The sequence below is a fragment of the Drosophila subobscura genome, chromosome U, assembly GCF_008121235.1.
Source record: "Drosophila subobscura isolate 14011-0131.10 chromosome U, UCBerk_Dsub_1.0, whole genome shotgun sequence".
Taxonomy (NCBI): Eukaryota; Metazoa; Arthropoda; class Insecta; order Diptera; family Drosophilidae; genus Drosophila; species Drosophila subobscura.
Genome location: NC_048534.1, coordinates 17,415,950 through 17,442,096, shown reverse-complemented (window position 1 = coordinate 17,442,096; position 26,147 = coordinate 17,415,950). Strand labels below are relative to the sequence as shown.

The 26,147-nt window shown below is 43.9% G+C and overlaps 1 protein-coding gene across 2 annotated transcripts in view; it reads right to left on the bottom strand.

Moving 5' to 3' along the window:
• Window positions 1-5,786: 5,786 nt before the first annotated feature.
• The window catches only part of LOC117899988 (insulin-like growth factor-binding protein complex acid labile subunit), a 52,519-nt gene continuing 32,158 nt past the window's right edge, over window positions 5,787-26,147 (bottom strand). Inside the window, exons 4-15 of one of the 2 annotated variants that reach the window (XM_034810157.1) lie at window positions 15,355-15,487; window positions 13,603-13,803; window positions 12,112-12,239; window positions 11,059-11,202; window positions 10,869-10,973; window positions 10,673-10,799; window positions 10,364-10,560; window positions 10,150-10,305; window positions 9,181-9,327; window positions 8,620-8,782; window positions 8,363-8,494; window positions 5,787-7,145 (exon numbers count right to left, since the gene is read on the bottom strand). In XM_034810157.1, the coding sequence (XP_034666048.1) occupies window positions 6,457-7,145; window positions 8,363-8,494; window positions 8,620-8,782; window positions 9,181-9,327; window positions 10,150-10,305; window positions 10,364-10,560; window positions 10,673-10,799; window positions 10,869-10,973; window positions 11,059-11,202; window positions 12,112-12,239; window positions 13,603-13,803; window positions 15,355-15,487 (2,322 nt within the window). In that variant the 3' untranslated portion in view covers window positions 5,787-6,456. The remainder of the gene's footprint in view (window positions 7,146-8,362; window positions 8,495-8,619; window positions 8,783-9,180; window positions 9,328-10,149; window positions 10,306-10,363; window positions 10,561-10,672; window positions 10,800-10,868; window positions 10,974-11,058; window positions 11,203-12,111; window positions 12,240-13,602; window positions 13,804-15,354; window positions 15,488-26,147) is intronic. The other variant, XM_034810158.1, reaches the window with a different exon arrangement.

The following is a 26,147-nucleotide window of genomic DNA, read 5'->3' as shown; positions in this document are numbered from 1 at the left end:
GCCTGATCACGACCAATAGCACGGAAAATTGAAACAGTGAAACAGAGAGAAATTGTTGTCTTATGGAGAAGTAAAAGCGAAAGCAAACAAAATTGGCAACATTGCCCCCAATGACGCTGAACCTTGAAGGCAAGGCGAAAACAGCGCCGACAATCGACATTGCCGCTCTCAGTGGCTGCCATTTCCAGTTACCATTAGCAAAAGGAAGGACATGTCGCACCCTTAAACAAAAAAAATAGAAAAAGTAAAAGGGAAAACATTATGGTGGAGTGACTCGACAGTGTGGATACCGGGTACTGAGAGGAGGAACCAATTGCACCAAAAATAACCATGGAAGTCCATGAGTAGTTTCGTATTTAGACAAATAAGATCCATTCTTATATACCCTCTGCTCGTGACAAAATACCCGGTGTAAAAACAAGGAAAAACTGCTCCTGTGCTGCATGAGCGAACTTGGCAGAGATGTCGTCGCCGTCGCCATTGCCATCGCCGTTGCCGTTGCCGTCTGACGATGTGCAAACTGGCGGAGTGACAGCAAATGGCGCGGAAACTGTGTGTGTGTGTGTGTGTGTACGCCAACGTCAACTAATCGTGGGTGAACAAATCTTTATATATACAATCATCCATATGTATATCTGTGCCACCTACCAACAAACCAACATTCAATCCTCAGCCATTACGTTCGTGCGTATGCCGAGGTGCAGCCAAGAGCTGCCACTCGACTGCAGGTGGATATGACTCTGGCTCTGACTGTGGCGTTGACTATAGTTGTTACTGGGGCACTGACTCTGGTATAGGATGAAGGCATCCGCAACATGGACAGGCAATGATTGCTTTGACTTCTGAATGAATGAATAGTATTTGGTTGAACAAATCAATTAAAAGTAAAATGAATGGACAAAAAGCCAGCTCTATTAAATTTAATTTAGGATATTGAATAAATGTTCCTCATGCCAAAAATTATCTAGCTCTAAACTGTTAAAAACTATCCCTCAAATACTCCTCTCCTTTCTCGTTCAGTGATCCAAAACCATAACCCACTGGCCTGAAATTAATTTGCGAGCAACTAGCCGACAAAAGCCAGACCCAGGAGTGTATCCATCCTTTATTGTTTTTCCTAGCACATATTTCATTGAAACTGTCTTCATAAGATGATCATATTCTCAGCATGCAAAAGACTCCAAAAATTCCAACGGTGGATTTTAGTGGGATGTTGGTCTCGGGTATGCACGTGTTATAAGCTCAGTTTTGTCGTTTTCCGTACCGAAAAAGAGCGTTATTGCTAGCTAATTTCCCATGTGCATGCTTGCTTGTTAAATTGATGTATAGTCCCGGACCGAACCGTGCCCGGATCGAGACCAAAAGCAGGCCAGAACCAAGCCCAACACCAAACCCAAAGCCAGACAAGGCGAGGCGAGGTCATCGGAAAGTGGCAAGCCATGTTGCACTGCAGTCGGGTTTGAGGAGAGGGGCAACCCAACAGCAGCAGCATAACTGAAAATATTGTGAAAATAGTAGCACTGGCCGCCATGCAACAGGGCTACGAGCATGGGGCACGAGCACTGCACTACCTGTCCTGCCATCCCATCGAACGCAGGTATTTTGTGGCTAGGTTTTTGACACAAATTTTGCCGATGACATGTTCAATACACAAAGCTGCGTGCTTAAGTTCGCTCATCCGTATTGTTATACCATGGAGCACGGGTGGTACAGGTACATGCAGCCAGAGTGCTCTCCTCCATATTTGCAGCCCTGCCAGCACGTGTTTAGGGCTGCCACAGCGTCGCTCTGTGTGCTCTGCCGACAAGGCTTCAACTTCATTTATCACATACGGAAAAATAACGCACAGAATGGGCCTCTTTTTGAGCTCTGGCTGCGGCCTTAAAGCACTTGCCGTTTTTAAATTTGCATTTTTCCTGTCAGCGGGTGTCACATAAATTTGACAATATAACTTTCTTTTTTGTGCTTCGACAATATTTATATAAGCCGCATTATCCTATTAAGAGATTTAATGGAGTCACACACGTGCGCAACTTTGTCTCATCATAAATCTGGGAAGCCAGCACAGCGGGTAATGCTCTTCTCTTCTGTCTGAGCTGGAGCATGAAGCCACAGAGGGAGTGGTGGAGGATGCTCTGTGGATGCTTTGATATATCTACCTCATATTGGATATTTATGCCTTTCACTTACCGTAGACCCGTATGGATTTATGTTTGCCACAGCGATTATGGCAAATGCCCAAACTTTGCCACACACAGTGCCATCAAATTAGCCAATGTTTAAGGAGTAACCATGATCTATGTATACGTGTTGCGTTTAAATTATTGAAACTTTTCGGCCCCCTGAATAACAAAAATCGCCGCAGAAATTTATGCATTTAGAAAACTTTATGATAACACCCAGGGGACCGTTTTGGCCGAACTGTCGGTGGAGATATATAGCCGGCAATTTGGCGAAAACAAAGCTGGGAGGGCTAGCCAAATTTTTAATGGCCAAGACACAGAATTTTAGTGATGTTCCCCAAGCACAGATTGCTCCCAGACGTTCAAAGAAATTTGAGCAGTAATCTGTCTTGGAATAACTTTCACTTAAATCGATTTAAACATTGTCGGATCCATGACCCTGTTCAAAAGAAGGCTTAATTGGTTATGCGGCATGTCTGGATTGCAGCTGCTCGTGCTCCTGGTTCCCCGTACCACAAAATGCTAGGGGTGCTGTCACAGTCCCCATGAAGACTTGGAATTTTTTTTTTATTTCTGGTTGCTCTGCATAGTTTTGCATTTGCATAGACCACAAAAAAGACTTTTCGATTTCGAATTTTGTTTTCCTATGGCCCAGAGTGTTGGTTGATGGCAGGCAGGCATCTGGCAGCGGTAGCATCGGCTCTGCCATAATAAAAATCGTGTCCTGACATATCTCAGCATGCATGTCACACGTGTCGAAGCGTTGCAGAAATCTTTGCCAACTCGTTCCTCTCCCCTGCCAATATCCCCGTGGACTATTCAAATTGTTCATTTGCTGCCTCTCTCTCCATGCACATGAGGTTTTCGCAAGTCTGTTCAGAATTTTCTATCTTTTTTTGTAGCTGTCAGAGGTTAAGGCCTAATGGTTTTTTGTTAGCTCCATGCTGTGCAACATTTACAAATGCTTTGAAAAGCAATTAGTACTGACAAATGCGTGCCTTGACATTGCCCTGGCTGAAGACATTGCCTGTCATTGCCTCTAAACGATTTGTCATGCCACAAATACTGGCAATGGCAAAGATTGCTTTAATAGTTGAGAGCAGCAGTGATTGATTTAACTAGACTTAATTTTGAACTGACAGATTTAATTGGAATAAATAAGAACTAACGGATTTCAGTAAGGAACAGAAGGTACTTTGATATTGTCAGTGTTTCAAAGAGAGCCATAGAAAGTAGTCCACGCGGGGTGGAAGCAATGTGAAATTAGCCGGAATCTCAGCGTCGCTTCAGCTTACAAACGTAGGCTGCTAGCACACCGTATGGATCGTGAGAGACAGCGCGCGTCCACTCTCAGAGCGCTGTCGGAGAGCGCTAACAGCACTGCAGACGTGTGCGCTAACAGCACTGTAGACTGGAGCGCTACTGTGGGCGGAGCGAAAGCAGGCTGTTACAGTGGGCTGTTAGCAGTTCTGCCGCGCCGCTAGCGCTGCTAGTCTTAACAGACAGTATTAAATGTTCGATTTTATCACGGATAAATGAGACACTAGTACTCACCAATAAAATCAACAAGTAACGAATTCTCGATCACCCCATTTACTCACCATTTCATTTTCTTTATAACCGAACTAAATAAAAGCTTTCCGCAAATTAGCTTTACCAGGTTTACCTCCACTGCCAAAAGTGCATTTAATTAAATTTCGTCATTTTTGCACACCCCCAACTAAACCAATAAAGCGGAAGACAGGGAGACAGAAGCAAAACCTCCTCCTGCTGCAGTGCACCAAAGTTGAGTAAATTGCCTGATTAAATTTACACACTGAACCACAACTGTTGCATCCACATAGACATCTTCAGCAGCGTAGAGGAAAAAGTAATAAAACGGCAGGGAGCTTGAACAAATTTTATATTCTCGACAGCAGGAACAAAGCTGAGGCAGCCTGAAGAAGCTTCTTCTGTGCATTAAAGTAGGAAATCAATCGAAGGCTGCCAGATGGGAGCCAAGTTTTTGCCATTTTTCCCCCATCAATTGCTTGTAAGTGGGTGGGCTGTAAAGATTTTTATAACAAAAGTGCACGGGCAGACAGATGCTCCTGCTGCTGCTGCGCTGCGTATGAGCAATTTCGCCTGCTAGTGGGCGCTGCAAGTGGCTGACTCGAGTGGATGCACCGAATTAAAAGAAGATGAGAAAATAGTCGAAAATAGTCGGAATTTTGTGGAGTCGCATCTGCAATGGCAATTTGGTATTTTTCTATAACTCTTCCGCACGAATGGCGCACTTCAAATGTTAATCAGTGCCGGACGGGCCGCCACTCATGTGGGGTCCTGGACCATCGGCCCTCGGCCCTTGGCATGTGTCAAGTGTAGCAATATTGATGTGCAATCTCAAGAGTTCCAACCGCATTGCTCAATTTGCATCCACTTGGACTCTCCAGCTCTGCTCCTGCTCCACCTCGTGCTGCTGTTGCTGTGCAATTTCCAATGCATTTTCAATGCAGCAACAAAACACTGAAGCGGCATTCGAGAGCCTTTACAGGGGCTCATGCATAAATTCCAGCCAATATATGGGAGTCGGTAGAGCTCGGACTGGACATTGTCTATAAGATTCATGATTCGGCAAACAAATGGCTGGCAATTTTTCACAGCGCCACATAATGCAAAAGGACCACGTTCGATCGATAAGAGTTTGCTTTGCATAATTGAAGCCTGGAAACGGAGAGAGATATTCCCAATCATTTATTATAACGCACTTTGATGAGAGCTTTGAGACAGCGCACACAAATTTTAAAATTATTCCTTAGTTGGTGCTAAATCAAAGCGATTTGCTGTGGCAGCTTGTTCACATTGCAATCAGCAACAATAGCAATCCGAGTGCCGTATCCCAGCCACAGCGGAAACGGAAGCAATTTTCATTTGCGTCGAGTTTGGTTTCAGCTTTGGTGTCGTCCTTGCGGTCGCTTAGGAAGCGCCACCCGTTTGGGGGCTGGAAGCACCACGCCATCCGGACACAGCACATGCTCAGCGACATGTTACCAACATAATTTCAGCTGCCACACAATGGGCCAAGATAGATAGGTGGGGGGAAGTGTGTGTGTGCGGCACGAACCGAGGCAGGAAGTGCGGCCAAGTGGCGACGCCCCGAGAACCGCAAATGATGCAAGAATGCAATGCGGTCGTCGGTCGCTATGTGTGAATTTTTATTAAATAAATTGCTTGCTCAGGTTTTTTTTCGTTCCCATTCCATTCCTTTTGCTTTGATTTTAGAAAAACGAGTTCGGGTTTCCGTTTATTTTGTTTGCTTTCATAAACAGTCACACTTTATTATGGATTTCGGATATTGCTGCGTGTAAAATAAATACAATTTTCTGACTTAGGTTTATGGATAAAAAATGCCAAAATTCATGGGGAACACAAAGTCGTTTTGGTTTTCTACGCGGTTCAAGGTTTTTTTAATATCTGCTTAAAAGTGACACTTTGTATGGGACATTGAACGTTAATGCGTTTCTGTTCTTAGATGCTAACTTTATATGTATAAGTATATGTGTCTGGGAAATCTATGCCACTAACTACGTGCTATTTTATCATACTGGTTTTTGTTTAGTTTACTTTTTTTACGTTTAAATTCTCAAACAGCGGCTGCTCAATTTTGAATCGCATTGGCCAAATATACAAATTGTACTCCATCCTGTCTTCTCTCTTAGGGATTACTCATTCAGTTTTTTTGGGTTTTGTCTCGCTTAATGTCTATTTACAGATTATACTTGGATTTATCACATTTGAAATGTGTGAAATTAATTTTCAAACTGGGTTCTCTCTTGGGTTTTTGCTTAAATTTAGACCAATTTTATATACAGACGAGCATATATAAAAAATGTGTGTGTTAAAATTAAATTACAAGTATCTTAGTGAAACTCCAGTTAAATTGTTAATTGTGAAAATGGCAGTATGATCGTAGAGTGTGTATGTGTGGGTGATGATAATGATCGGCTTGCCGCAACTTACCGAATGATTAATGCACTTAATTGCAAACTCAAATCCTAATTACTTCACTTCAATTTGCCCCCAAAAACAATGCTGCCTGCCGCACTGTCATTAATTATACGCCCCACGTCTGCAGTGCCAGTACAGTGCTCAGCATTACGGATGTTCGGATGTGCGAATGTTTGGATGCGGCTTACGTCGGGGTCGTGCTTACTGTTTGCTTGGCAAACTTGCCCGCGGATGCTACTGATGCTGCTGCGGTCGAGACGGCGGCGGACGTTGCTAAGCCCCTGGGTCAGTTAACGCTGACCAGCGGCTCCAGAGTGCTGCTTAAGTGGACCAGCTGCTGCTGCACCTCACGCAGGCTGGCCAGGCTCCCCTCCATCGGATGGTGGTGATGCTGTAGCTGTGAGGGCGGCGGAGGCAGCACCACAACCACAGCCTCGGCTGGAGTGGGCACGGGCGTTGGCATTGGAGAGGGTGCACCCGGAGGAATGACAGTCGCTGCAGCTGCCACAGCGGCCATGGTGGTGGCTGTTCCAGCTGGTCCGCTGCCCGGCGAATGCGACACACTGTACATGAGACTGCCCATGCTGGGGTGGTGCTGATACGCTGCTGGTGGAGGTGGCGCCGGTGGCAGCATCAGTTCGTCGATGGTACAGACGCGATCATCAATGGGGAAAGTAAAGTTAATTTCCTTGCCCTTGTCTTCGCCGGAGCTGGAGGCGGCTGCCACATGCGCTGGCGTGCTGCCATTGCCAGGACTCGGACTCACTCCATGTCCATTGGTTTGTACTAATGGTCCAGATAATGTTCCAGCTCCTCCAACTGCCCCTCCTCCAGCTGCTGTTCCATTGCCTGGGGTTGGGGATGTGGCCAGGGTCAGTGTGGTTGTTGTTGTGGGCGAACTGCCATTCCCCAGCGCTGTAATTGTGGTCGCCTCCAAATTCTTTTCCAAGCACTTGCTCTCGCCTGAGGAGTATACAAAAGGGAAAAAGGAAAAATGCGGCAAAAGCAAATGAGTATCAGCGATAGCAGCAGTCACTGCATAATGGAGAATTTTCTTTGTTTTTGAACACACGAACTGCCCTAAGGCAGAGTTTCATCCGCTTTCTGAGCTCTGCTGTGTTTTAGCATTTATTGGTGAGTTTCATAACTAACTTAGGAAGTCCTTCAAAATACTCTGTGGTAGTTATTCTCTCACTTCCTAATTCACAGTTTACTTTCGTAGCACACATCTTAGAAAAATATCTCAATTGCCATTGGACTGCCTTAAGAAAGTCTTTGTAAAAAGTCTCCATTCCCTGGTAGCCCTTTTTAACTCCTTTTTTGTTTGCATTCAGAGTTCTCAATCTTAGCTGGCTAAAGACCCAGCTCTAACCCATATTTATTCAGCTTTAAGAGGAGTATCTTTCGGCTGGTATCCATGGGAAGAAGTCACAGTTTCACCCACTTTTTGCTCAGCTCTAGGAACAACACCACCCTGTGGGTGGGTTCCTCGGTATTTTTTTGCCTTCTGTCAGCTGAAAATTTTTCGTATTCTCTTTTGTCCGTTTTGTGCACTGGCTTTCTCTTTCTCTCTATCTTTCTCTCTCTCTCTCTTTGGCCGAGTTCGTTTATCGTGGGAATCGAATTTTTGTGTGTGGCAAAAAAAGTTTCTGTGTGGCAAGGCGACAGCCTCTAAGGCCATTTTATTGTTTGTGCAGAAATGCTACAATTGCGTAAATTCAGAAGTTTGCTTTTGTTTTTTCTGGACTCTCCTTCTGCAGCGTTTACCCGGGAGTACGCTCTGCTGAATGGCAGAACCCCTGGGCCAGTTTCAGGTGAGCTTCCCTCCCACCTGGCGGGTCGGTTCTGCATGGTCAGTGTGAAATTTATTTATTCCTCAATTAGGTCGAGCAGGGAGTGCGTAAGGGTACGGGCACTGACTCTAAGGACCCAGCATAATGAAGCACGTTCTTGTAATTAATTAAGTGCGGCGACTTTTTCCTTTTTTTTTAATTTGGTGAATCATGAGCGTGCAAGTAGCTGCCGGCCTGCCAGCAAGGGCACATAAATTGCCGGATGTCTTTGGCCAGTTTTTATTTCGACGCCTCGCCTGGAGTTGGCAAATTGCCCGTTACTTTCACCTCGCTTCGGTTGTAATTAAATGTAAGAATGGAAGCTGCTGCTAATCTCAGTCTATGTCTATGTCTACTTACTGCCATTCAGATGATCCTCCCGGGTGTAGTAGCGGGCTCGATTCTTGGAGAAGCAGGCCACCAGCGACAATATAATGACGGCAATTAGCACAAAGATGATGCCACCCAAAATGGCCAGAGTATTGAGGCCACCTGCAGTTTGAAAAAAACGATAGAGATTAGGGAGACATTCAGGTGCTGGCGCACGTATTTTAATTGCAAGTACCCTTGCCACAGATGCCCGTTCCCCCTCTGAACAATTTATCCCTGTGGCTTACCGTGCTCAAGAAAATTATACGAAGTGCTTGCCGCATTCTGTTCCTCATCGCTGATGTAATCCAGGCACGTGTGCAGCCCGCCAATGTCCAAATTATTTATTTCAGCGCCTCGCAAACTTTTCGGAAGAAAGCAAATTGGATATGTGTCCCATTTCCATTGCAGCTACAAGGTAGAGCAAGGAAAACACAGAGAGAGAAGAGAACCGAGTCAGCCTTTGTTACTGTAATAAAGCTTTTGTTACACGATGCGTTTTCCACCGAAGCACATTTTTGACAGTCGCATTCACAGCGTCTCTGCTTGAGCTCTTTCGCAGGTCCTTAAGAAAAGTTCTTTTGATTTTTATTAACAAAATAAAGGGCTGTGTTTTGTATGATGAATACCGTCAGGCATATCAACAGCCTTCGGTGGAAAACAAATCGGGTAGAGTTCGCCAGCACTTGAAGGCATCATCAATCAGCGTTGGCTTTGAAAACTAATTGCATTTTCAGTGGCACGGCGGACTCAACGCACATGCTGCTGCTGTCGGTATTTATTTTATTTCCACTTTGAATTCCACTTACTTGCCGCACGACATTTATTAATTTTCCCATGTGACATTCATCGCATATCAAAGGATTGTTGTCGAGCCGCACATTGCGTATGCCTTGAATCCGTAGCGCTGTGTCCTCATTTATGCCGTATAATTGATTTCGAGATAAATCCAAATACTGTGGATGAAACGGATACGGAAAATGCCCACAAAAGTTCAATTAAAAGTGCATTACAGGGGAAGAAAACACACAGAGAGAAAGGGAAAGGAGGAGAGGGTTGGTTGCAGCAAGTAGAGTTTCATTTTTATGGCAAAAGCCTGCTGCTGCTGCTGCTGAAATTACAATTAGCTAAGGATGCAGACAGACAGACGGACGGACGGACGCACAGGAGTTTCCAGGAATTGGGCAAAAGCAATTTGGGTATTTTTGTGTGGGGGATTGCAAAAATTTGCTGGAGTGAAGTGTATACACAATTAAATTCAATTAAAATGAAAAGCTTAATGGCTATAAAATGATTGTTGTTGCTGGGACAATAAATTTGCCACAGTCCACGGCAACAATAACAGAAAATTCAATGGTGGCAGAGGACCCTCCACCCCATCCGACTCCGAGCTTTGCAATGAAAACAATCCACAAGAAGAGTAGAGTGCTTCTTGCACCAGAGAGAGCAGAAAGAGAGAGGAGTAAGGGCAGAGACTGACTGACGGACGTGGGGCACGTACAAGGACATTGGACTGGATGGTGGGGATGGGGGGATAGTCGTATCTCTGCAACGAAATAAAGCCACGGGTTTGGCTTGTTGTCAGAAATGTATAAACAGAAATGGCAAACGCTAACGAAAACTGCAAATAGTAATGGCTGAAGGGTCCTGTGCCATCCTGTTGTCACAATGTTTCACATTGGCCATGGCAAGCGGTGAAATATTCTACAAATTGGCCAAAAATAACAATAGATCTTTGGGAGAAAGAGTTGGATGTTTATGTGTACGCGAGGACTTACCTCCAGGTCTCGACAAGGATCGATGACTTGCAGTGCCATGTTGTCCAAGGAATTGCCAGAGATATTCAGATAGCGCAGTTGCCTGAAGGGTGTCAGAAGGCCAACAGGCAATGGACCCATATCCGCAATGGCCAAATGTGTTAGCTGTGGAATGAGCTGGAAGGAGAATAACTTTAAGAGAGGGAAAATTATGCAAAGCTGTCTGTAAAACAACCTCGAAAGTATCGCGCATTTCCATTAGATCCATTAGAACATTTCCACTAATATTCAACGTCAGTAGATTGCTCAGACCCCGAACAGATTGCGGCTCCAGACGCACCAATTTGTTGTAGGATAAGTCCAGGAATGTTAGATTGGTCAGCTGCAAAAACGAATCATTGGGCACTTTGGCCAAACGATTGTACGATAAATCTAAAAAGGGTTCGAAGAGAAAAAGGTAGAAAAAAAAGGGGGGCAGGGCAAAGTAAAATTGCGGTCACTTGAGAGTTTTTAAGTGTTTGGATGTATAATTTCTGTGGCTCACCCAAATGATTAAGACTTTTCTGCATGCGAAAGAGTTGGTCCACGACCACAGACAATTGATTGCCATCGAGCAGAACTTTGTTGAGACGTTTCACATCTCGGAATTCGTCCTTCTCGAGGAACTTGAACTGCAAGCAAAAGCAAAAAAAGGAAAATAATTGGAAAAAAACTCGAGAGACTCTAAGCTGGCGACAAACCTCGTTGCGTCCCAAATCCAATTCGCTTAAAAGCGGCAATAAATTGTACAACTGTGGATTGATTTTTTTCAACTGACAATTTCGGCATTTGAGTACTTTCAGATCCTGTCGAGGAGATACAGATACAAGATTCAGAACAATGAGAAGGATGGCAATGGCCGGGGCGTTGCTTTTGTATCAAAACACTCACCGACACATCGCGGAATACATCCGGCTGTAAATCCTGGAGCGGATTTCCGCTCAGGTCCAGGTACTTGAGTCTGCTCAGCATGAAGAAATTTCGCTGCACCAGCTCCACGATTGAGTTATCGGCCAAATTAAGACGGCGCAGATCCTGGGTCAAAGTAAAAGCAAAAGCAAAGGGTTTTGGTAATTTACAAAGTTTATTATGGCACGCACTAAGTTAATAATAATACTTTATGATCAAGTACAGGACTATAGCTAATAATTCATAAATCAGGCAAACATTCCCCGGTCCAGGGTCCGCACGGGCGCTCCGGAAACTGCCAAAAAAGTTCAAACTGCAGCAGCAGCAGCAACAGCAGTAGGAGGATACTGGATGGAGGATGTTGGAGGAGCAGGAAGTCGCTAGAGTGCAGTGGAAAACAAAATCGAAAGCAAATTGAAGACAACGAAACTAACTTTTGGTGCACTGGCACTTCCGTTGGCTGCTGGCTGCTGCTGGGGCCGCAAGGAAAACTTTAAATTCAAGCACGTAGAAACTGTTCCTCTTTGCCCGAAAAAAGTAGGTAAACCCATTTCGGCTGGCTATTAAAAATTCCATAAAATTTATGCCAGAAATGGAAACGAGCGAGGCAGAAAATGTACTCGTGCAAATATTGCAATCATCTTTGAGATTAAACTTGGTCCTTGGGCCTAGACTTTGCTTTGCTCTGCGATAACAAGGAATGGACAAATGTGAATAAAGAATTTTCGGACAGCATTCAGTTAATTTTGGAGTATCTGCTTGGACATATGTATGCTGAATAGATGCTGGTGTCTGATCCACCTGCCATTCTTTTCACAAAGTGGATTTTAGGTGCGAATCTTTCCTGTCAGACAGATAATTTTCTGCTCTGTCGTTTGCAGATGGCTTAAAGCTCTCAGCTCGGCCAATTTCAAATGCTAATTATGGCAGGCGACAAATCCATACAGAAGTAGACTCATAATTAAGTTGAAAAACAAACAGACAAAAAGCTATCAGCCATGTCATCCATCCATTTCCACACCTCTTTGTACTCACCGTCAAATGACGAAACGTTGAACTGGCCATGCGTAAAATTTTATTCTTCGATAAATCCAATTCAATGAGATTATCCTGGCCCCGAAAGTTGTTCTCCGTGATGTTGGTAATATTGTTCTTGGACAGATCTGCACGTGACAGCGAATGATGATGGTGGCAATTGTTGTTGTTGTTTTTATTCGTCCACAAAAATATGTCAATAATTCCACATGAAAAATATGCAAAAAAAAGTATATAAATATGTAAATTATGTAACAGACACCATACGAGAAGTCCACAATTATTTATGTCTACGTGTGGGTAGACAGGGATTAAAGACAAAAAGCTGCAACCGCCAAACGTATTTCCTGCGCCCTAATGCCGCACATAAAACACATTGTGCATACGCCCCATTGTCTAGGCAACATGCCCATGACTGTCTCCAAGCGAAAGAGCTGCGCGGCTGCCACGCCCCGTCTAAACATTTGGCAAAATTAATTTAAATATAAATGGGGGAAAAGCAAAAGCTTAAGGAAAAGCGAAAGCCAATTGTTTTGCTGCTCTTTGCTGGCTCTACAAAAAAAAGAGACCGACCAACCCAACTGCAGTAGAACTTTGCTTTTTTGTGGCATGTGTAAGTTCTGACAAGCGAATGAAAAGCCAATGCGAACAGCAACAAAAAATAAGATCAGAGCATGTAAATAATTGGGGACCGGGTATCTGTTTCTGTTCCGAAGCGAGAGGGGAAGAAGGGACCGGGGCGGCTGCCACTGGAACAGGAACTGGAGTTGTAAACCGTCCGCGGGGGGCCCGCACATAAAGCACAAATAAACAAGTTTAAAGCCCCGACCGATATCGGGCCAATGCTTTCGTTGGCTTTACACTTGGTTTTTGTGTTTTTTTTTCTGGCTCCCTCCGTCGTTTGCCCCAATCTTATTTTATTTTCGGGGCGCTTTTTGCTGTTTGGCGCATCAATTTCAATTTTATTGACAAGACAACAACGTTCTGGTTGTAAAATGGCGAAGTTTGGATGCTCTTACGGAATGGGAAGTAATTGAAAGTGCTTGAAAAAAAGATTTTGAAAGATTTTATAGATTCTTAACAGCATTACGGGGCTTGCCAACTGATTGTATTCTCGGTCTTAATTAGACGATGTTTTGCACAAACTTTATATACAATTCCATGGAACCCTAAATGGGGTGCCGTTCGTCGCTATCCTGCAATGTCCTGGCCTGCCACTGCGTTGCTCATTTAATGGTTTCGCTCCTTTATTTGCGTTTGCGTTTGCGTTTAACGAGGCTGCAGGACAACCGCATCCCGATCTCTGGGCTGTCCTGCCCACGTCTTTTGATTGTTCCCATATTATTTGCATATCAGTGGGTTGGGCTTTGACTACGCACAGCTGCTTAAATTGAAATCGCTGCCGCCTTTTGATTTATGTTTATTAAGGCGCTTTTAAGAGCTCAGTTCAGCTCAGCTCAGCTCAGCATCGTAAAGCGATTGATTACTCACCTAATATCCGCAGATATTTGAGGCCCCAGAACGACTCGGCACCAATGGCAGGCAGATTGGAGTCTGTGATGCGCAGGATTTCCAGCTTCATGAACTGCCGCAAAGCAGGTCCAATCGTAATAAAGTTCCTGGGTCCACGTATGATAATGACTTTCACGTCAATATCAAGCTCATTGGCGGATAGCAGAGAGTTGAGGCCACCTGTAAAACAAAAGCATAAAAGTTAGTGGTCGTCGAGGTCGAGTGGTTTGGACAATGGACACTTGAACTAATTCCATTGTAGCAGCGGCAATAAAATCTGGAGCATCTACGTGGTTTGGCTACAATAGTGGCTCCTGACAAAACCAACAAGATCATTAATTGCAGGTAGTACGTAGAGTCCAGCGACATTTCTTTTGCATAAAAATCCCAACAATGTCGAGCATGTCCTGGCAGAATGTCAGCCAGCCAGCCAGCCAGCCAGCCAGTTGGAATCTATTTAGAATTTTTCCGAGTACATACAACAAATGTTCGTACTGCCAACTAAACGGATCCCAGTTACCATTAACGATTCCTTCTGGTCTGGGTCCTGCCTCTCGCCCTTCCCCCTCAACATTTGTATGCTGCAACATTTTTTTTTCGCTTTTCGCTTACTTTCCATTGTGTGCCACAGAATAGTGCTTCAGATCTGGGCTTTATGCATTTTACATGGATGCATGTAGGGCTGCTGTGCGTGCACATATACATACATACATACATATGTACATACATATGTACATGCATACATACATACATATGTATATGTACGTCTAAGGGTGAAGTTGCATCATAATGCGCTCATTGTACTGTAGTTGTGCTGTACTTGTTGTTGGAGCTGCTGCTGTTTTATGTTGTGCCTCGCACTCTGTGCGAATATTCATAAAAATGCAAAACATTAGCGCTGATTGTAACACATTTTAACGCTCTCACAGTTTTATTTCATTGTTCGCGTTGTACTACTAGTTTTTGTGCGCTTATATTTTGGCGAGTTCTTTGTTATGTCAAAATATGTATGTTGGGGTGCTCATTAGTCTAATCTGGCCATAGAGAAATTTAGTTTAAAAAGCTTAGCTCTTTTGCATTTTGTGTGAATATTTAAATTCCAGCTGCGCATAAGGAATTTGTTTTAGCATTTTTCATACAACGTTCTTAGCAATATTTCCTCAATTTAATTGAACACAAAACTTTAATCCTATAACCAAATGGAAGATCCATAATCCATACCCCACAGTTTTTGGAAATGAAATTAAAACGAATGAAAGCAATTCGCATTCAAAGCGACTCAAGGACTTACAATATGTGTGCTAACCAAACAAGCGTTAAATTGAAATTATAGATTTTCGTAGATGGTGTTTCTGGGTGTGTGTTTTCGCCCAAGGAAGAGGGAGACCAAGCAGCAGAAGATGGCCAGCACGAGGGGGAAAAAGAAGAACACTTTGGCTGGAGCCACAGCGACGACGGCAAGTGACAGTTGAACAAATTGAAATAGTCAGACATTTAAGAAAATGAATGGGTGAGCTTTAAAAGTAATGTCCTGCAGATCTAGGAGTGTGTGCGTGTGTGCGCACAAATCGAAGTGGATGTGTAATTATGATGGCACCCTACTGGGTAAATGCTGTAGCTGGGGAGGAGCTCTGGCTCACCTCATTCTTTGTGCATAATTTTGCAAGCACATTTCCCCGTTATCGGTTCTGGTCGCTGTGCTCTGGGTTTTGCATTTATTGCGCCACTTACCTTTTGTGCAGATGGCCTGATAACGATCCAAGTCATCCATGCTGCATTGGCATTCAACGGGGCACTTCCTTCTCGTATTGCTGAACATGGCCGGCATTATGCACAGGCTGAACAGCAGCCACTTCAAAAGCATCTGCAGGAGACACGCCATCGAGCAAGAGAGAACGGGAAAAGAGAAAGAGAAAGTGGAGATGGCATGAGAAAAAAAAGTGAAAAAGTTATTTCATTTCTGTGGTTAGTGAATGCAATTAGTGGCGTTTGCCTTTTGTGGCCGTATTTCTAGCCCACACTCCGCAATGAATATTTTATGCTACCCCCGAAGGGCGAGAGTTGCAATTCCCTGAAACTTTAACGAAGCGTTCACAAATCGAACTCATATTAATTGCTTTGCCCAGGTGATTGAAAGTCTCGCACAACTAATTTAACTTTTCACCTCTTTAGTTTTTTGCTGCCAATTACGTCAAGTGGTAATCCAGTTACAATTATAAATAGAGTGTGGATTTACATATGCTAACTATCGTCTTTCGGACAATAGGAATATTTAGAATACTTTCACGTAACTTTATGATCTTTCCGCTATACTTTCCTCTATGCGTTGGTGTAAAATTGAGAGATTTATGCATAAACCCATTCGTTATGGCTGTGCATTTTTGAGCAAACAGATCAACGTATATATTATATATAAAAATGCATGCATATATATGTATGTGGCTTACTCCCACAGCATTCATCTCACACCGATCCAAAGAGCCATTCAAATTGAAATCAACGTGGTGTCACATGTTGACATGGTTTCAGCTACTCTTGTTGCTGGTGTAGTTCTTGCATTATTTTTTTGTTGCTAGTTGGTTTCTATTTGGAAAACAGTAAGTTCTGTGGTTTTGTTACATAGTTTCGCTTGTTGTTTGCATGTGTGTGTGTGTGTGTGTGTGTGTGTGCATTGCGTATACGCTGGCCATGTTGACCTCGGTGATTTGTGGTCGGAGCTCGGCACTAGGACACTTGTGCGCACCGCGGCCAACGATAAACTGTGGCGTTGGTAGGGTCCTGCTGTGGTCCTGATGCAGTCCAACGTGCTGCATAAATTAGCCGCAGCACATTGTGGTTTAGAAAACAGCAAAGCAGAGACCCGGAGAGGGCGAGATGAGGGCGAAAAAAAGAGCCAAAAATTATAAAAGAAAGCCACGTAACTGGCACCAGAGTTAACCAGTTTTCAATTTGCCTAAAAGCCACGACCTGCGATGTGCATTCGAAAATTAAATTTCACCAAAAGAATATTCTCGTGCGCCTTGGAGCCGCTGTATTTCTTGCCGACGTTTCTCGGTTACATGCGAAAGCCGCAGGATTTATGTGCAGCATATTTTTCATTTCACATATTTGGGCATAACGCAGGAACAGAGCCAGGGCCCAAAGGGAGCAGAGAGTGTCCGGACGAAAAGAGTTGTCTGGCTGGCTGGCTGGCAGCAACTGTCAAGTTGCCGGCTCATCGTCGGCACCTTATGCGTTGTACTTCCCCGGATTTGTTGTCAGGATATTGCCGCTGGGCGCAGTTGAGTAATATTTCTGCAAAGTTGCTGCGGTAAAAGTGAAAAATTGCGACAGCCGCTGCCGCTTCGAGGACACTTTTCCCACCACTCAAGGCGGCTTCCGGGTGAGGAACTTTTTCCTTCTGCTGCACATTTCCAACTCTTTATTCTCTCACACTCACACTCAATTTAACATGGCACATAACTCTCAGAATAAACTTCCAAAAAGTGCATTTAAAATGGCAAACTACTTGCAAGTACAAAAAGAAGAATCTGCATAGATGCATGTGGCATAGTAACGCGGCTCAACTTTTGATTTCTTATCATCCCTTAAACCAATATCACACCCACACAAATTAATCACATTTTCATTGGAAACTTTGGCATCAAACCTTTATCAGAGCTCGGTAATTTGGTCTGATAAAGATGGATAGCCCAGAAATCAGCATCTGTCAGAGTCGTTATCCAAAGACCGGGACAGCACTCTACCAAAAAGAAAACCTCTCCTCCGGCCACCATCTGACGTCCTACACGCTCCATTTGGACTTTGGTAAACTTTTGCTGGGCCTGCACATGGCGCACGCGAATCTGCTGAAAGTTCTGGGAGGGAGAAGAGCGGGGCCAACATTGGGATCTAAAGTAGTTGCTGATATCAGCTTTCAGCGTATGCCATGCCATGGTCAGGCCTTTCCCTATTTAAACATTGGCAAATTTGTTTGGCCCGTTGCCCACACAGAAAGCAAATAGAAACAGAACAGAGTGCAGCAGAGCAGAGTCGAGTAAAACCGGAAGCAATCCGAGAAAAGATACCGAGTAGAATGAGTGAGTACAAAATTACTCATACGCCTCTTGGGACACTCAACGGATGTGGCATTTAATACGTTCGCTACTTTTGTAATTGAATATGATAAATCAAACGAAAGTTGCTCAGAATCAGAGCCCAGACCCCCCATTGCCACTCATCCTCATCCTCAACCTTGGCCTAAGCCAAAGCGGAAGTGGTCGGAGAGACCTGCCTTCTGACTTCTCCGTCTCCAGTTACACTTTCGCATAAACTCTGATTTGCTTGGGTATTCATTTGTTGGTCACTCTGAATTGTGTTAAATTTAATGCCTTTTTTGCGGGCCTCAATTCAAAACCAAATAAATCTCAATATTTTCCAAGGGAGCAGCCAAGCCAAATCAAATTACGTTAAATTCCTGCCAAAAGGCTAAGCCCCCCGAAAAGAATAAAACAAAAACTGAATAAAGCGGAGAGGGCGCAACATCTGGCATAATATTATGAATTATGCTGGTTGGTGGCGGTCTGTGGGCGTGGTCGATTTGCGCCTTTCGACCGCTGACCGACGTGGGGCAACATTAAAATTCATGAACACATTTATTGCCAATTACTGCAAGGCCCGGGGCACGTTTTATATATATAACACACGTATGTTTGTACATATATACTGTATATATAGCTGGCAATGAACATCAAAAATCGCAGGTCACATACATACATACAATACCATTGCCCAGCCGAACTTTTCCCCAAAAAATGTACGCAACGAAAACGAGAAGGGACGTGTGAGACGCTTCTTACGCGTCACAACTTTTATACCCGGCACTCAGTACTACATCTGCAACTTAGCGGTTATTTGTCAAATTTTACATCTATTCTTCATCTGTCATCTACATCAACAACACTACTCACGCCAACACGCTCCTTTAGCTCTCCACTCTCCCCTAGAAACACACACTGCAGAGTTAGGGCAGAGGCAGCGGCAGCGGCAGAGGCAGAGGCAGTGACGTGTCAGGGGCCAGGCCATAAACAGCGCGAAGCAGAGTGTGAATGCTGCGGGACGGGGTGGGTTTGGCCACTGAAAATTAATTTCTCTATTGTGGCTATAATAATGATCCAATTGGATCCCAATTTGGTGATCTGATAGATATGGTCATTCCCTACGGAATGGCGTTTTTAGTTTTCTGTTATCTTCAAAATTGTAGATTTGGGAGGTTTTCGCTCTTTTGCGGGGGCGGAAGGGGGCGGGGCTCATTTTTGAAATACACTGGTTTCAGTGTGAGCATACAGCAGTCTGGTGCCAAAATTTGGTGGCTCTAGCTCTTATAGTCTCTGAGAACTAGCCGACAAACAAGACGGACAGACGGACGGACGGACAGACGGACAGACGGACAGACGGACAGACGGACAGACAGACATGGCTCAATCGACTCGGCTATTGATGCTGATCAAGAATATATATACTTTATGGGGTCGGAAACGTTTCCTTCTGTGCGTTACATACAACCGTTATCCGCACAAATACAATATACCCTATTTACTCTTCGAGTACCGGGTATAAAAATCCTTCGGACGGCATGCCATATTTTTTTGGTTTTGTTCGCACAAATTGATAAATTAGATTTACGCTTGAGAGGTTATATTACAATATAATACATACAAATATTTTTTTCTGACTGCTGATTTTGTGTTTCTTATGTTATTTTGCCGTTTGTCGGAGTTTAACGTGCCACCAAATTATTTTAAAGCCTGCGGGGCACATTTCATGTAACCATTTTTTTGATTTTTTGATATGTTGGTAAATCTATGTTATATATTTTGACCTGAGGGTTAATTTATGGTTTTCAGACGTGTCCGATAGCGCTTTGCCATACATAAATGTTAAGTTATGGGCTTCATCAGACAACGGAAATGGCTGGGCATTTATAAAGCCAATAACTGTTGAACGCAACAATTTATCAAACAAATATTGGGTCATATATATAATTCATGAATAATGAAAGAATAGAAAGGGTGAAAAAAGCCCTAGAAATTCCACTCACTATATATTCCACTCGTGAATATTTAGCACTTGACCAACATAAACCATTTGCTTCCTCAGTTGTTGCCAAAATTCAGCAATTTAGAATCCTTACATGCGGCTCAGCAGTGGACAAACATTTTTTTATCAATTTCCAATGCAAGTCCTGAGGCTATCTGTAAGCTGCTCGGATTGAGCAAAGTGGCTGAGACGCGTGGTCATAGAAGGAATGGAAGTAGCGAGAATATATACAATGCTGCATGGGCACGAAGCTGCTCCTTGGGCCTCAAACGCCCTCGAAGGCATAAAAGACTTGAGCGATTAGTTGCAGAACGTGCAGTGCATGCGATTGGTAGAAGGAACGATGAACAGGGATCAGGGCATCAAGAGTAGGCGGCCGGCCACACAGAAATAGCCTGGGATCAGGCACAGGTCGAGTCGGAATATGCCACGTGCTGGCCATTGCATGGCAGCCACCCATAAGGCTAAGCTCCAGCAAGCCACAACTTACAGGGAGACCAAGAGAGCTTTAAGCCTCGCTGACCTTTCTTTGGGTGGAGGGAGGATTTACATGAGCAAACCAAATTGTCGTTTATAGATCTGTACATCTGTATCCGCCCGCACACACACACTCACACGTGTCCAATTGTTGTTGCTGTAATTGTTGTCTATAAACAACTGGCACGTCCTACCATTTTTCTTGACTTATTTTCACACTCAAATGTGAGAAATTTCATGTAATTTTTGCTCGTGTAGGACAAGAGGAAATTTATATAAAATAGCCCAGAAATAACCTTCGGCTGAGTGTGTGTGCTGTGGGTGTGTGCAATCAGCTGCAGATTTTGTCGCTTGTTTTTTGGGTCATTTGTTCAATGCGATTAGTTTTTGGCCACACCCACAAAGCCCACAGAGGGCTTGTCTCTCTCTCTCTCTCTCTCTCTTCCTGTGTGCGTGGGTGTGCATGTCCCAGGCGGAAGTCTGGCCAAGCGGAAAGAAGGAGCAGCAACAGGGGAGGACATTAAGCTGACATTGGCCAATTAGGCACGGCAAATGAGCAGCAATCTTTTGAGGCAATGATGCCCAAAACAGGGATTAGTGTCCCGCACACACACGCACACACCTTGACCACTATCATCGAGGGGAGACGTTCCTCTGTATCGATTCCCATTTATTCTTAGTCTTTAAGTGAATTTACCTTTCACCAGCCTCCAAACTGTGCGTGTGGTCAGTACACAAAAAAAAACACAGCAGATTCCAAGAACCCTTCACTTCCACTTCCAATCTTGAGTCTTGAATTTCAGAAGCCCCAACCCCAACAAGCAACCAGATATTAACTTTCAACTGACCGCCGCGTCACGCCGTCCCAGAAACGACATCGTCATCGTAAGCGCCTTGGTTTGGTTGAGTTTGGTCGCGGTTTTCTTTTGCTTGTCAGCCCAGAGACAGCACCTGTCCGGCTTTGGTCTGGTCTGGTCATGGTCACAGTTACAGCTCCTTTTGTCTGCCTTTTGATTGCATTTTTAACGCTTCACGCCCGCTTGGTTCGAGCAGTTAGCAGTTGGCCATTGTCTATGTCCCTTTTAAAGCATCTTCTTAATTGAATTGCTAATGCCAAAGAAATGAAGAAATACTAACGCACAAGGAGTTGCATTAAGCTGGCGATACAAGCTTAAGAAAACCAACAGCATGATGATCCAGTTAAGGTACTCCTGCTACAGGCTTAACTTTCAATTATCATCGACCACCATCCTCCGCCTGGCTGAACAATCTCCATTCACCTTTCAGTGATTTATTTTAATACACTTTGTATGCTCTAAGGGCTTTAATTTTAAATGCAGTTTAATGCCACTTGATCTGACAGCGGACACAATGCGGAATTCATTTTTTATTGGATTGCATTTATCAGGTAATTTCGGAAATGGGTTTAAGCGAAGACTCCCCGAGAATCCGAGTTTAAAGTGCAGTCAGGGATCGTCGGATGACAGTGCATTTCTGGCAGCGCCACTTTCTGGCACAAAACTTTCCTAATGCAACAATTTTAAGTAGAAACTAAATTCTGTCGGCGGGAAAAAACCCTTGTGAAACTTTTCGATTTTTACAGTCAGACAAAGTCCAGCTTTGGCAAGGGGTTAAAGGCGGCAATTGGTCGATTGCAAAGAGTCTCCCCCATATAGTTTTCCCTTTTGAGCTTACTTTGATTTTCCCTTTGCTTTTGCCTTTGCTCAAACTCTGTTTGGGGTTTTGTTGGCGTAAACTTTGAGCTGGCTTTAAATTTGCAAAGGCAAATTTTTCAATTACGCTGCTCCAACCCCTCGAGTGTCTCAAAGTGCACTTGAGACTGTCTGGTCTGGTCTGCCTGGGAGGGCGGGCCATTGTGGAAGATGTTTCCATTTAAATTTATCATTTTTTAATGAGACTCTTAATTACAGACTGACGGACAGCGCGGGGGAGAGGCAGAGATTCCCTCAGCCAAACGGTATGTTACAAATAATGCTACAACGCTAATTGTTTCCGCTTGTTCATTTGGCCAACACACCCACAAACATGCAGAAGGAGGGGCCACAAAAGTGCCACATTGTTGCTGCCACTTCTGGCATCATCTCAAGGAGACACAAGGACAAAGGAAGTGGCAGTGGCAGTGGCAGTGGCAGCGGCCAGGCTGTGGCTCCACAGCATCATATATTTATGTGGATAGAAGGTAGCACCTTCCCTTGTGGCACGGGCTGGTCGTCTATCTTTTCACCGCAAGTCTCCTCGGAAACCAGCACACATTGTGCATCCTCTTGTGCCTCTTCATTATGTTCTTTTAATTTAACTTTTTCGAGACGCCAAGACATTCCAATTAAATCACAGACTTTAAGTTGACTCCACTCGGATTGTGCCTGATGAGCTTTGAGGAGACATCCCAGAAGCACTGACAACCCTTGGCTATCTATTATTACGAGGGAAGATACATGTGTGTCTCGTTGGATAAAAGATGTGGACAGGAAAAGTAAGGCAAAGCTCACGATTTCCTTTAACTTTGTTAAACGAAATTCTCCTTTCACAGCATTGCAAACTTGTCAAAGCGAGCAATAATACCGTCTTTAAAGAGCAATAGGGAATAAATATCCCTTTGTGGATGCATTAGGGGCAACTAAAAGATGTGAACACGATGTGGCAGACAGTTGTTGAGAGTCTCTCTCCCTCTCTGTTGAAGTTGAGACAACGGCAGATCTAGAGAAATATTTTTGTGTCAAGGTCGTTTGTTTTGGGTGGCTGCTAATGGAATTGGGTTTGTTTAAACTCCATTAAATCAGTGGCTATCGGCAGAGTTCCCCTTTTGGGCCATACTCCAAACAAATTGAACTGTTCAATTTCATCGCCACACGTTTCAATATTTATTATTGCCTATTGATATTGTGCAGGTCGAGGGCTGTGGATGGAGGTCTGATGCCCGGCTGCTCGATGAAATTGAGTTGAGTGCGACCCACGAATGCAGCGCAAATACATTTCGCACGAGAATTTTCAGAGCGGGGTGAGCCCCAGTGCCAATGGCAAACATATTATTGACATTTTATGGTTGGAAATTCATGGAAAAGAGAACAAAAAAACAATCAAAAGGGTAAGAGGCATCCATCCATCCACGCACGACTGCCAGGGTATAGGGTTGGATGTGAATGGGGTTGGAGGTTGAAGTTGTCAATGGGCCTGGAACTGGAGTCTGTTGTCAGGGCCCCCACAAGTCGATTAACAGTTTGATTGAGTTTTCCTATATATCAGATGCGGTATTTGCGGTTGATGTGTTAAAAGTCAATGCATGGACGCACACACACTTGCAACAAGGAATGAGAAAGGGAAGAAATCTTAATGGAAAAATGCCTCGTAAAAATGTTATGCGTCAAATATTTGAACGGCAAGAATGGCCCCATTTCGTTTGAGATTCCTGCAGCTGGAAACGTAATTAAAAAGCCTCAACAACCGAATGACAGGCTGTCGGTCAAAGTCAAATAAAGTCCAAGTGGCCCTCTGGCAGCTTTGTTATAATTATTAAACTATGACACAATGTTAACAGCCTCCGGCCTTGGCCCTCTTTCAACTCTTTGGCTGGAGCAAGAGCAAATTATTGCTTAGCCCCACAAAGTATTTACAAAGTCGCTGTCATTGATAAATTAGCGATGCCATTCACAGGAGCCGGAGAAGCAAAACGAAGACAGACGAACAATATGTTCTTTTCACAGAAATGTTCCGCAAAAAGTGTAATGGCTAAGACGTCGCTTCAGTGATTCTAATGAGCGGAGAAAGCAAAGGGACAGAGGTATCCTATTGATGAATGCAAATTTAAGGGAAAATTTCAGTTAGTTTTTCCTTGCCAAAATACCCAGCATGAAAGTGCGAGGAAAATTGAATAAATTAATGAAAATTTTGACAGGCAAAAAGAAGGGAAATGGCCAATTCAATTCAACCCAATTTGTGGACGATAATAGAACGGCAATGAAGCTGTGGCCGTATCATTCGCTGGCATTCCGAAAACCAGGGCCATTTATGGTTTGAGCTCTGCATAAATTATCGCTGCCCAAATGATTAATGACTCAAAATTGACGTTTCAGTGTCTTTTTTTGCAACTGACAGGCGTGATAAAACATTCAATAGGAGACTAATTTCCTAAACTGTTTGATAAGTGCAAGAGAAGGAGCAATTAATTTCAATTTATTACAGATATTTTCTGTTCAATTTGTTGAATTGGATTGTCTCCCTCTTGCACCTCATGATTGGCTCACATAAAGTAATCTTTTTTGCCGCAGTGCTGTAAAAATTAATCAAGTCTAAGCTGCCATTTTGAATGTGGCCAGACATAATGCGGGCTTCGCTGGCATCGTATTAATTAAGATGGGTTTATGATTAAGCGGAGATGGTTCTTCCGCATTCACATACCCTTACCCGTGCCCGTACCCGTGGAACTTTGATAACTAATTTACAGACATTTATTAGTCGTTGTGCAGCTGGACAGATAAGCTGATGCTGATGTTAAAGGCTAAAGGCTGCCGCAGCCTGGTTAATGGTAGATGCTAGATGGCAGAACGTTGCTCATACGCCATGTGGTGCCTGCGGTATGCCAATAATGCTGGTGTCTGCGTGCTTCTTCATTTTCCTATGAGCGAATGTATTTGTGTGTGTGTGTCAAAGCGCGCATTTAAAGCTTAAGGGCTTAAACCAAAATCCTTCACCGCCATTGTTCCCTCTGCGTTTAGCTACTGCAATCTCACACAAAGCTGGAATGGAGGGAGCTGTATTGCGCTCCAGGCACCAGACTAACGACCAAACACCCCAAGATCCAAAGAACACCTCCTTAAAGACCAAGAATAAGTTTGTTTTGCTTGAAACTGGGGATGGAACTTGGGGCAACTGGGGAGGAGGGTGTTAACACTTTCCCGTTGGCTGGCTGTGAACTTTGCCCCTTAACTAGCTTCTCGTTTTAATTAAAAACTACATTTCCAGTCGCTCCATTTTTTCGCTGTTCCTTTTTGCACTGCAGCTTTCTTGAGTGAAATGCTCTGATATATGCGTATAATTTCATTTTATGACTCTTTTCCTCACTCACAAACACACACAAACCCACTGGGGGCGAATTTTATGAGGAATTGTGTGGGGTCGTGCGATGATGCTCACATAATGATTAAAAATTCAATTTAGTCGACGCTCAAAACGAAATAATTTATGGGATGCTTTGGCCTGTCAGTGCGTGGCACATGGCCGGGGGTTATGGGTGCATTGTCAATGTATGGGGAGAGCACTGTTATGTGTGCTTATTGGGTTAAAATTACTTGCAGTCAACTAATGGATGATGTAATCGAAGGTTACACCCACTTTTTCGCACGTTGTGTGCTTCAATCTGTTTCATTTATCATTTTCCAAGCTGGAAAATATTTTCTAATTAGCAAAAAAGGCATTTCAAAGCATTGGAGCAAAAGAAACACGTGAGAAATCCCTGAATGGAGGGATTCACCCACGCTCCCCAGTGGCATCCGGTTCCTCTCTCCTCATCTGTCCATTTAACGATTCACTCTCTCACTCTCAGTCGTTGTGTGTTTGTCTCTATCTTTCTCCACTTTAGCAGCATTGTTTGCATGCCTTTCTTACTTCCACGTCAACGTAAACCCACTATACTCAAAGTCTTACACTCTGGGGGCCTGCACTTCCACTCATTCATCAGTCATTCAAAGGCAATGGGAACAGCGACGGCGACGGCAATGGCAACGGTGCTGACAACCAAAATACAATCAACGCGCTCTTCCCGAATGTCCCTTCCTCCAGGAGTGGCAACATGTTTTTGCAATTTACCGATTTGCGCTGTAACCGACTCAGACAGGACTTTTTTCTGCCCTGCTCCGCAACTGTTACTTCTGTAAAGCAAACCCACTTTACACTCTTTCGGAAAGTTTTGTGATTGTTTGTATTTTTTCGTAACGCAGAATCTTAAAGGTTTT